This window comes from Eptatretus burgeri, chromosome 3 (assembly GCF_056783735.1).
Source record: "Eptatretus burgeri isolate ZD-2024b chromosome 3, Ebu_testis_v1, whole genome shotgun sequence".
Lineage (NCBI taxonomy): Eukaryota > Metazoa > Chordata > Myxini > Myxiniformes > Myxinidae > Eptatretus > Eptatretus burgeri.
The window spans coordinates 135,277,043-135,289,251 of NC_140963.1; the positions used below are offsets into that span (position 1 = coordinate 135,277,043).

General features: G+C 42.3%; 1 protein-coding gene across 2 annotated transcripts in view; it reads left to right on the forward strand.

Moving 5' to 3' along the window:
* Positions 1–12,209, forward strand: part of GRIK5 (glutamate ionotropic receptor kainate type subunit 5) — a 487,066-nt gene that overhangs the window by 244,376 nt on the left and 230,481 nt on the right. For both annotated transcript variants that reach the window (XM_085875712.1, XM_085875713.1), the window contains exon 8: positions 7,248–7,412. In XM_085875712.1, the coding sequence (XP_085731838.1) occupies positions 7,248–7,412 (165 nt within the window). The remainder of the gene's footprint in view (positions 1–7,247; positions 7,413–12,209) is intronic.

A 12,209-nucleotide genomic window follows, 5' to 3' on the forward strand; every position in this document is an offset into this window, starting at 1 on the left:
TTACAATGGTATCATTATTTTTGCTAAATAGCCATATTGGATCCAAGGGAAAATCTTTGAAAATCTTCGTAGGAGAAACCGTTTCACCGATCAATGCAGAATTTAACTAATTGATCAACTACCCATGGGAAATATGGTTTGATCAAGATGATGTCATCGATCACATTGTCTGGCAGCCATATTGGATCAAAGAAGAAAAAAAAACCTTAAAAAAAAATAGTTGGCTTGCACCAAGTCCTTCTCAAGACTGCTCGGCATATGTATTCGATGAAAACCATCTAGTTCTTTGAGGAACGCGCAATAAGACAGAGCTGCAAGATACAGTCAGGATTACATATGACATTCTGGAAGACATGCAGTGTTTGATATTGCTAACTAAGATCTCTTGGCACTTTTGCTCCAAGATCAGGTATCCATTGAGTACCATACAATTCTGTTATTCAGCATTATAAAAAAAAAAATTACAGAAACAAGTGAATAAAAAAACTTGTGCTAAATAAAAAAAGGCAATGTAGAGATGACAAACTCCAGTCTAAAGAACGTTTTAAACAAGATCAGGATGATGTTGGTTTAGAGAGTAGCTAACAGTATTGCCATCACAGGACAATCCCTACATCACTGCCTCCTTTACACTTCAACAATTATTGCTTCAAGCTTCTACAAACACTCCACTGGTTACAACAGTACTTGATTATTCTTGCAGTGAAGCTACATACTGAGACTAACAAATTACCAGCCCGACTACAATGTTAATACCAATACATAAACATCAACTTCTTATAAACTGCATGCACATCTCCAATAACAGCATTCTATAATTATCTGCATTTGTGATTAGTTCGTCTAACTTTCATTTAAAAAGTAGGAAAGACCTGAAATTGCAAGAACTCCCTGAAATTGTATAGGAGATTCTTATACCCATGCTGAAATGAAATTTAGGAGCTTCTAATACTTTTAGCTGGCCAATAGTCTGGAGGCAGTGATGTAGGGATTGTTATGTGATGGCAATACTGTAAGCTACTCTCAAAACCAAGGTCATCCCGATCTTGTTTAAAACGTTTTTAAGACTGTAGTTTGTCATCCCTACATTGCTTTTTTTATTTAGCATAAATATTTTTATTCACTTGTATATTTCGAACCACAAATGATACAACGATAACCCTTTGGTTTATATGATAAAGAAACTCATACAGTTTTGTGCACACCATCGATACATTTCAATGTGAGCTCCGTTTTTCGCATGCAGGACATCAAGGTGGTCCACGAGTTCTTGCCATGTTCAGCTCAGCATGTTTGCGTCCACCAGTGCGCAAGCAGCTGTGATCCGAAAACGAAAATCCTGTATGTTTGCCACCTTGTTGTCATAGACATCTTTGACAAACATCAAGGGGGGTTATGTCTGTTGATTGTGGGGGCCAGGTGATAGGTCTGTCTCGGCCAATCCAGCGACCTAAATTTTTTTCATTTAGGATGCCTCAAATGACGAAGGCCTAATGAGGGGGAGCACCGTCCTGTTGAAAAATGATATCGGGTTGTAGATCTTCAATTAGTGGGAAGGCAAATCCTTCCAACATGTTCATGTAAATTGTTGAGGTCACTGTATCCTCCGCAAAGAAAAACGGACTCACCAAGTAGTCATGGAGAAGGCCACACCACACATTGACCTTTGGACTGTCGTGTATGTGTTCAATGACCACATGAGGGTTTTCAGAGCCCCAGATCCTCACATTGTGCTGGTTCACCTTCCCCGATACATGAAAGCAAGCTCCGTCTGTGAACATGACCTTTTCCAAGTAATCTTCATCATTCTCTATGCAACTTAGCATTTTCCCACAGAATCTGCAGCTTATAGGCATAACGCTTCAGTCTTTCATGCCAAATCCTGGGTACAGTGGTGGTCCCAGTTCTCTGGGTGCAAGTCAAATGGATTTTATGGGACTTTGTTGAAATGATTCATGTGCTCGTTAAAATTCTGCTGCACTTGTGCTTGGTCGACCGGTACTTTTCTGTTTCTCACAACTTCCAGTCTCCTTAAACCTCTTGTACCACTCTCTGATACTAGCCCATGATGGTGGATTCCTTCCATACCTTGTATGGGAATTACACTGAACTTGAGTGTCAGATATCTTCTCGATGAACGATTCGATGCACTGAGATTTCTCCTGTGGAATCGCCATTTTATTTTATATAAAACCACCAGACCTGAACATAAAGAAAACTCTTTGAGTTTTTGTGTCGTATATAATAAAGGGTATTGTTGTATCATTTGTCAGACTAAATATGTTAACAGCCAAATTTCTCCAGGTCTTTTTGGAACACCCTGTATATTCATAGATCTCATGTGAATCGGTTGGAATCTGTTGATTTATGTGATGTTAACCTTTGACTTATTGACCTCAAAAACAACACGCTTCCAGCTTGTCACTACCTCTACCAGATGGTGAAGTTTCATGAGGATCGGAGTAAAAATGGGACCTGGAGGCGATTGACATTCAAACAAACAGACTATCACGCAGACAGACAGACAAACAGACAGAACAAGAGCGAGAATTGCAATACAGTCCCTTGCCGATGTGATATTTTCCAAGTCCAAAAAGGGCATAACTCTGTGAAAATTTTCCGAAAAATACTGAAACTCGAACCTGTTCTGTAATGAAACGGAAGGAACCTAAATAAGTAAAGAGAAAAGATGAAGTCGTCAGGAGGAACCTGGATAGGATACGGGTTTCAGCTGCTCCTCCAATACCCTCAAACCTCAAAACCTATTATAATAAAGCCGTGGACCAAGTTTCAGTTGAATATGTTAAAGGGAATGGGAAAATGACTGAAAAATCACAGGTGGGATGGACGGACAGATATGGACAGATGGAAAGCAAAGCCATAGGTCCCCTCTGGTGAAACTGGAAGGGGACTAATAACAGACCAGACCAACCAATATACTTGTGGATCTTCGATTCTGCAAGTAACAAACAGACAGACAGATAGGGGTGAACACATAGCCTCCGTCCACCTTCCAATAAATAAATTCACAACCAGAAGGTTTACCATGCGTATCCAACACCACCAATCCCTATCACCCTCGTACAAAATGGGCCTCCACACATCAAGTATAGGTTTTCAGTCCATGTTGTGTTTTGGGGCAATTTGCTGCTTTTCCTGTTCCTTTTCTAAAGTGTAATTTTAAATATTAAGTGTGAATTAATAGGTGCACATTTCTCTTCCCACAAAACAACTTTAATCACTCACCCAATTCACCCGAACCTACACGACACTTTCCTCGCACTTGAACTATTCATGTCTACCAACCTCCAAAATCATTATATATGACACTGCACTGCTCTTCTAAAATCAAAACTACAACACATTTTTAATTTTACACCAAAAACACATTTATAAACATGAAATGAGCTCACTGGAAACCCGCTATATTAGATGAATCATGCAGACACAATAGGCATTGTCATCACACTGCTTGATTACTCGGAGCACATGAAGTGCAAATCAGAGTTAAGAAATTGGTTCACTTCTGTCTGTCCATATTTCTGTCAACAAACGTCAGTTTATGATTGAGGAACAACTTGATTTAGATTGTACATTCTATTTTAAACACGAATTGGAAAACGAACCTGCAGTTTCTTTGTTTTTTTTGTTTTTTTTGTTTTGTATACCTTGTCGAGACTCGTGTGAGATCGAACACACAACGCACAACAAGGGGGGCATGAGACAAGAGGGGCGGGAGTGGGAATGATAGAACAGTGGGGAACAGAGACATTAGGATATCTGTGGAAGGGAGAGGGATGGGACGGGGAACATGGGGAATACAAGATGGACATTACAGGGACTTTCAGGAAGGAAAGCAGGGAATTTGAAGGTGGTGGGTTTGGGGTGGATTAACGGGGGTATAAAAGATCGAGGATTTGGATGTGGGAGGATAAGAGGTGGTGGTGAACAGCTGTTTTGAAGGCCTGGAGGGAAGAATGGGATTGAACAGAGTGAGGGAGTTTATTCCAAAAGTGGGAAAAAAGAGGAATGAAAGAGAGAAGGTGAGCAGTGATTTGTGATTTTGGTAGCTTTTACCAGAAGGGGGTTGTTGGCGGACCTTGAGCGCCCTGCGGAAATATTGTGGGGACAAATCACAGACAGAGCAGGGGGGGTGAGACCAGAGAAGAGACGGTAGATGACAGAAAGACCACCGGCCTGCCTGCGGTGAGAGAGTGAGAGGCCCAAAGAGTCAGCCTCATCACAGAAGATGCCAATGATCCTAAATTCCTTGGTTTCCACAGCGTGAAGCCAAGAAAAGTGAGAGGCAGGAGCACCAGCCCAGAGGGGAGAGCAGTACTCCATCAGGCTGCAGACGAAAGCTTTGTATGTGGTCAGGAGCTCAGGTGGACTGAGGAAGGACCTTGCATGACGTAGGATTCCCAGTCGGCATCTGGCTTTGGAACCAAATCTTGAAAATGTGGCTTTTCCAGGAAAGATCATGGCAGATAGTGAGACCCAGAAGCTTGAAAGAAAGGACTTCTTCCAGAGGATTGTTAAGAAAATAGATTGGGGAGTGGGGGTTCATACGGTCCTTTCGGAGAGACAAAGTGAGAGTGTGAAACTTGTCAGGATTGAAAGACATGTTCCACGTGTTGGACCAGTTTGTGATTTTATCCAAATCTGCAGAGAGCGAAGAAGCTGCTACTTGCTGGTCTGAGGGATGACAGATGGTACGGCAGAGGATGGAGTCATCAGCAAAGAGATGAAGAGGATTTCCAGAGAGTCGGAGAGATCGTTGATGAAAACTAGAAAAAGAAGAGGGCCCAGAACGCTACCTTGAGGAACTCCAGCCTTGACAGGAAGGGGGGGGGGGATGAAAGAACTCCATTTAGGTCCACACGGTGACTGCGACAGGAGAGGAAGTCTGCGAACCATGAGTGGAGATGGCCTTGGATACCATGGGAAGAGAGTTTGGTGAGCAGGGCAGGGTGCCAGACCAGGTCAAAAGCACGTGATATGTCCAGGGATACGGCTCGGATTTCCTGTTTGGCATTGAGGATCTCCATCCATTGTTGGGAGAGCAGAAGCAGCATATCCAGGGTAGAGTGACCTGGTCTGAAACCCAATTGATGATCGGAAATCAAGCCATTTGAGAAGAGAAAGGATTTAATGTCCGAACTGCTGATGGATTCCATAACCTTGCTGATGATTGGGAGTGGACTGATTTGTCTGTCGTTACAGGGATCTGTATTTGCACCTTTTTTATGCAGGGCAGTAATGTTTGCTGATTTCCAAGCAGATGTCACATGACGTTGAGCAAATGAGAGGGTGAATAGAACAGAGAGAGGGAGAGCAAGAGCAGAGGAGCAGGTTTTAAGGACACTTGGGCTGATGCCGTCTGGACCGGTGGCAGAATCTGAGTCGAGGTTTGACAGCAAGCTCTCCATCTTGTCAGGAGAAAAGGACACAGAGTCCAGGGACAGTTGGGTACGACTGGGTAAGTTGGGTACAAAAAGCGATGGAATTTGGACACAAGACTTCGATGCAAACACCAAGTTTAGGTATTCAGCCTTTTCACGTGTGGTATCAGCAGTGCGGCCATTTGAGGTAAGGGAGGGGATGGAGGGGGAACATACACCAGAAACAGATTTGATTAGATGCCACCAGGATTTGTAAGAGCGAGAGAGGTTTGAGGGTTCAGACTTGAGATTAGAAAGATGTTGTTTTCTGGCTCTCCTGAGGGTAGACACACCACTTGTTCCGAGCTTTATGGAAGGAACTGAGATTTCCCTCAGTTGGGTTTGCTTTCCATGAGGCAAAGGCAAGTTGTTTCAAGACAACTGCCTCACCACAAGCTTCAGTAAACCAAGGGCGGGAGGAAGGGTCGGACAACTGAAGACGAGAGGACATAAATCTGTGCATGAGGGAGAGCAAGTTTCTTTGATAGAATTTCCAGGATGAGTTGTTGGAGAAAGTAGCGATGGGAGACCAGTCTGGAAGTTTGATGGCTGCTTGGAGACCCTGCCAGTCGGCCTGAGTTAAATGCCAGACTCGACGGCGGTGACGTGGTTCTCTGATAACATCCAGAGAGATGTCCACTTTGACAATCATGTGGTCAGAAGAACCGATTTAAGTTAAGATTTGAGTTGGTTAAGCAGTACTTTGGCTCTGAATTTGTCACGATTGCACATGCGCAGAGAGGAGTGAGATAATTCTTTTACTCTGCCTATCTGGCAGTCAACCAAAATTGAAAATCATTCCAAACAGGAAAGTTACCATTTTTATGGATGTCATTAAGGACACAAACATACAAGAAGGAGTAATGTAATGTTTTAAATCAGGTAGTGCATAAGACGCTGCATCAATGGCGGTAAACTTCCGGAAATTTTTATGCGACCTTCAAAATCACTTTTGTTTCAATTGAATTATATACTTAAACACTACATGGGGTAAGGTGTTCAATGATCTTTCTCTAGTTTTTTTTTTGGGTTGGGGGGGGGGGTGGGAGAGATTTATTTTTTATTAAATAAAACCAACATCATCAGAAGGTTACAAAACAGAAGTGCTTGTGTTGTTTCATTTTTGCCATTATCCGCACTGTGGATGCCAGGGTTCTGGAATTGATAATGCCTTTGCTACATTGCCCTCACCACTGCAGATTTGATTCCAATGGCGACTCAGCAGGTGGAAAATATCCACCTCCCATGACAGAGTAGTGATCCGTCCAGATGTGGTTCTTCGGCATTAAAATGTTGAGCACTTGTTATTTGCACCTCAATATTCTGCAAGAGTATGGGCATCCTCCACCATGTTGCCACTGTGTGCACTAATGGTGGAAAGTTTGAGCCCAAGTTTAAATACCATACTTATACTCTTTTCAAAAAATGGACAAAAATAGATGTTTTAATTATTATTCTCAGTTTATCTTACTTACTCGTATCCTCACGGTCTTTATAATTCCAACATTGCCAGATGTGTTGACACTGTTGGACGTTAACGCTGTTTAAAATTAAGAAATAATAATAATTAAATAACTGCATACGTAGCCTGACTATATTCCCTATAAGTATCTATAATCTCTTGTTCATAACTTTCACAAAGGAACTTTATATTTCACTTTGCCTTGTTTCTTGTTTATTCCATTTTTAATTTTTTCCCCCCCTCTGAAGATTAACTCTTCGTTAATTGGCACCTTTATTCTGTTGCTGTCTTTTCCCCTTTTTCTCATTTATTCCTATGTTTTATTTGTTTACCATTCCTCCCAGGACTTCTCACTGCTGCATCTCGAGGGACAACTGCAGGGATATCCCAGGATCCTTGGTTTCTCGTTATACGATGAGAAGCATCCATTTTACCCAGAATTTTCCCGAAGCCTTAACCTCTCACAGCATTCTGCCTGCCCTATTTGGCAACTACGATCCACTCCGCAAGTACGTTGATACCTTGAGAACATGTCTCAGTTACCTGTGCTGTTGAATGCTCCTTCATTTATTTGTTTTAAAATATCTGATGGACAGTCACATCCACTCATTCACATTTTTATTGCAACGTATGGAAATTTAAAATGATTGCTTTCTAGTTCTTTCAGTAACATCGGATAATAAAGTGAACTTTAAGTACACCATGTGGTCATCAGTGCATTCAGAGTAATAAAAGAAAAATGATCATCTTCACCTGAGAATGTTTTGCTCTCAGAATCATAATTTTAACAGTTTATTCTAATTTGAGAAAGCCTAAATTATGATCATCATTAATAATAATTATTAAAGAAATCAAAATATGTCTTGAGATCGGGTATGATGAGAGCGTCACCATCACTATCATCTCCAGCTCAAAGGATGAAGACAAATGCATCCTTTTGCAAAGACTGGCTTTCCTCAAAAGAAACACATTATTCTTGTAGACAACCACTCATCTCCACTGTGAGACCATGTTTGTTCAAACCACACACCACATAATACTGTTACGGTTGTGGGGGTTCAAATCCCACTTTGCTGTTGAAGTAATACCAGGTGGGGTTAACTCGACCTGTCATCCTTCTGAGGTCGGCAAAATGAGTGCCAGCATGCTAGTGTACTGTGTCGGAGTGACGACCTATCCAGGATTGTGCCCAATAGCCAAGGAGACTGCTTAGGCAGCACAAACGCTCTACACAGAGTATGGTTCCAATGGATGGATGGTTGTGGGGGAACATGGAGAAATTTCATTGGAAAGTTAGGGTTGAATAGAGTTGTTTGGTCCGTGAACGTGTAGGAGACATCTCGATGTAATAAAGTAGTGAAACTGTGAGCTTCAGTGTCACCACACAGGGGGTGGTGCTGTGTTAATGAGATAGGAATTAAGGATAAGTTCCCCCAGTATGCGATTGCCCCCTGTAACTGATTCTTACGTTTTTGCATTTACAAGCCAACCAGAAAGACGTGCGTTTTTTTTTTTAACACAACGCCAACAGCAAACAAGCAAGGCGTGCCGAGCAGGTAGAAGCCCGCCTTCCTGTATTTCGTGCGAGCAAGCCACACCCCAGAAGTGGAACGGTTGTTTGGTCTGACGGCAGGAGAGATAGAGAAGTGAAGAGGAGGGTGGCTTTGTTGGACGAGTTCTGAGTGAGGGACACACGTGGTCAAGAGAGAACAGAGTGGGGTGATGGCCTGTAAGAACAGGGCTTTGCGGCTGACTTTCTTTCGACACATGAAGAAGACGCCACGATTCTCCTATTCGTGCTGAGGCCAATTGGCTCGCGTACTAAGCAAGATGCTGGCCATTGGCTCTTGGTTGAGTCGTGAGAGACAAACCCCGGGGCCTCGTGTGTGTCACCGAAGGGGACGGCACCATTCTGCGGAGTGCCACATTTCAGCAAGCTCGAGAGATGAAGAAGCTACACGATGGTCGGTGAGCCTTGGTTTTGAATACCGCTCAGGAATTGCCACACGAACGTTCCCGCTGCGAGAGTGTGGCTTGGTGCTATTTTTTGGGGTGCGTCGAAATGTGTAGGGTAAAGCGCCTCGATTCCAAGTTCCATAAAGACCATCTCTGGACCAAGAGAAACCAGATGATGAAACTAAGTGCTAGCATAAAGGGATGATTTGCTTTTTTTTCTTATTTTCCCGTTGTCTGTATTTAAGTCTGTGTGTAGAGGCTGTTAGTAGACTCTGTGTGTAGACTTTAGACTTTAATTTATCTCACATTTATTGTTACATTTTGCATTAACCCCTTGTAAATATTTCTCTTGTCGTTAAATTCCCGCGTTTATTTTAAGTTGATGTGTCCGTTTATTTGTCATGGGGTTCGAGTGTAAATCCCCCTGTGCTGTGCTTTCCTGTGCCTCCGTTGCTCCGCCAGTGCTGCGCCCCACCCCTCCCGCTCGTGTTATAATCTCTGAGGCTCAACGTGTCCGCCTCGTAAGAAAAACCGCATGGCTATCCGAGCTGGCGGTGTTAACCACCAGTCACCACAATTTGAGTTGGGGGATTAACTCAGCCGCCAGCACTGCGACAATACCATTAATTGTCAGGCTGAAGATAGAAGTATGCACGTAAGAAACTTCATTTTTTCATTTAACACTCAAATTATGTCAACTTATACACAAATACAGACATGCAGTATATATATATATATATATATATATATATATATATATATATATATATATATATATATATATATATATATATATATATATATATATATATACAGTAGACTAGGCGTAAGTCGTCACCATCGGGACCGAGAAAAAAGTGACGACTTAGAAATGTGACGACTTACGCGTATGCGAACATTCATGATGACTGTGGGGTGAAGGATGAAGTCGCGCGTGGCCTGGACACGTATGTGTGAGAGCCGGCTATTGTACCAATAGGAAAACACAATCCTCGGGGCATAGGTGGGAGTTCATTGGTGAGTTGGAAAGTGAACAAGCAAAGATGGAATACATGAAACAGTTTATCAAAAGGAAAGATAATGAACAACTGTAAGACAACAACTTCACCTGCTTATCACCATGATGGGATTGACCAACGAACCCCAGAGACTTTTCTGGCAGCATCTGCCAGAAAAGCCCAGTCTCATCGGCATTGTACACGTCCCGAGGCTGATACCTTTCCAAGATGTCTTTCAATTTGCCATCCTTCCAGTCGTGCACCACTGCCGAATCCACGCTGCCTGATTCGCCGCACTTCTTGACCTTGCCGATTCCCCACCTCACTTTGAATCTGTCTATCCAGTGCATCGGCAAGGTCTCGGCATCATCATGCCCGAGGTCCGCAGCGAATTTACGTGCCTTCAGCAGCAACATTTCACCGTCCAACCGAATATTTGGCCGAAACCAGATGATGAGTGCGTCATCGACATCTTCAAAGGACACACATTTCACGCGTTTCACACTTACCACCGGCCTCGCGATCTTCTCCACTTGTCCAAATATCGTGCCCTTATTCTTCAAGATATCGTTCAATGTCTGCCGTTTGATGTCCAACTTCTCAGCTATGGCTGTTTTCTTCATCAGTGGGTTTGCCTCGCAAAACTGGATAATGTCGTATTTTTCTTGGTAGGTTTTAGTTGTAAGCTTACACTTAGTCGCCATTGTCCTGCCTGAAGTGCGATCAACGTGTGTACGCAGTTATAAATAGCCTATCACTGGCGGTGTAAACCAATGAGCGAGCATCACGATTCCATGAAATCGGGATTCTCACGAGGCAGCAGTTCCGTGTGACGAGTTAGGAGTGGTAATTTACTTGAGTTTCCATTACGTGGGAACGGACAGCATCTGACGACTGATACGAAGTGACGACTTAGAGATGACGACTTACAGAGGGATGACCCTTTATTCATAGGGACTTAACATGAGATAAATTCGGGACTTTTTGACGCTGCCGACTTAGGCGAAGTGACGAGTTACACGCTGCCAACTTACGCCTCGTCTACTGTATATATATATATATATATATATATATATATATATATATATATATATATATATATATATATATATATATATATATATATATTTACACACACACACACACACGTAAATGTCAATGTGTATGAGTGTGTGTCTCCTCCATAACTCCAAAACTATGAAAGCGAGCAGCCTGAAACTTTGTATGCATACGAAGAAAATTCCAAGGAAGTGCAGGAGTGAAAATTTGGTGTGTGGGTTAATTAAAATACCTCTTTTAAAGATAATTAACGGCCTTATTTAATTATATCTTTCATCAGGCAATCCTCGGCCACCTTGCTCTCTGGATTCTTAAGGAATTTCCTGGGTTATCTCGCTGGGGTCTGAAGCTGCTATGTTTTTTGGCCTGCTCAACCATCCCTTGACCTGGAACAGGCCGCAACGATTTCTTCATGATAAACTTTTTTTCACTTTCCTCACTCATATTATTGAATGCCTGTTCGTCGTAGCTACGAATCGCTGTATACATCGCTTTTGTAAGTCCTATAGTTTTCAAATTAGGAGCTTAGAGCGATTTTATGCATTATATGATACGATTTTCCACGTTCTACTCTCACGGACTAATTAAAGTATATCATCGAAATATTATTTGGGTTTTGAGGATTGGATATCGTCCAGCCGAAACAAGTTTCGAAACCTGTTGTGAAATCTGATGATTTAAAGAAATAACTAAGCCGATATAACTCTTCACTTTAAGCAAGCAAGGCTACGTTCCCTCCTCCATAGATTCACAAGAAAATGTGAAATTTCCAAAGCATTAAACTTATCTTTTTCGACTGTTTGGAAAATTATATTGAGTGAACAAAAGATTTAAGAACGTGCCAAACTTAACTACCTTCACTGAGCTGTATGATTTAATGCATTCACTGCAAGACTCGCATCCTGTCCCCCAGAAGGACTGCCTATATCCATAGCGTCTGCCAGATCTGTGTCTATATTTTCGGAGGTTTTGTGAGGTGCTCTACAGGGAATCAAAGCAAGTCTGTTAAAAAAACAAACAAAAAAAAAACCGGACGTTTTAAATCAAAGTTATTACATTTGCTCAGACCCCAAACTGATGTATCATGTGACACATGCACAGACGAGAAGCCAAAATGGTGGATTTATTATTATTTCATTGACTGCTGCATGCGCGTGAAGACCGCCTTTAAAGTGAAAGGGATCCAATATGGTATGCAGCCACAGCCTTGACAGCTGTTCCTTATCAACCATTAAATTGGAGTGCTTGCTTAAGTGCTTCAGCCACTTACCGAGCATCCATTGTCGAAAGCGG